This window comes from Penaeus monodon, chromosome 15 (assembly GCF_015228065.2).
Source record: "Penaeus monodon isolate SGIC_2016 chromosome 15, NSTDA_Pmon_1, whole genome shotgun sequence".
NCBI classification, from domain to species: Eukaryota; Metazoa; Arthropoda; class Malacostraca; order Decapoda; family Penaeidae; genus Penaeus; species Penaeus monodon.
The window spans coordinates 32,166,729-32,167,066 of record NC_051400.1 but is presented as its reverse complement, the minus strand read 5'-3'; the positions used below and the strand labels follow the sequence as shown (position 1 = coordinate 32,167,066).

The following is a 338-nucleotide window of genomic DNA, read 5'->3' as shown; positions in this document are numbered from 1 at the left end:
AACAAAGATGGCGACTATGTCAACAAACAGGTCGGGTCATAGGAAGCATATAAGCAATCTAATACATGTTATATTATTTCAAATATCACTATGTAAAACACACTATTATACTGTAAAAAAAAAAGACACATTCTGAGATAATAGGTTATGTTTACACGAACTTCTTTTCTTCTGTTTACCCCTTCTATCGTCTTTGTTTGGGCAAAGTTTACTTCTAAGTCGTTTAACTTAGCGACTGGGAGGCTTCAAATTTAAGCGGAAAGGCAAAATTGATGGAAAAATTGCTAGCGTGATACGGCCTTTAATAATCAATTAAGCGGTTCCCCTGGACTTGCTGG

General features: G+C 35.8%; 1 protein-coding gene across 1 annotated transcript in view; it reads right to left on the bottom strand.

Annotated features, from left to right (window-relative positions):
- Nucleotides 1-223: 223 nt before the first annotated feature.
- The window catches only part of LOC119582332, an 18,638-nt gene continuing 18,523 nt past the window's right edge, over nucleotides 224-338 (bottom strand). The window contains exon 16 of the mRNA XM_037930546.1: nucleotides 224-243. Coding sequence (XP_037786474.1) covers nucleotides 224-243 — 20 coding nt within the window. The remainder of the gene's footprint in view (nucleotides 244-338) is intronic.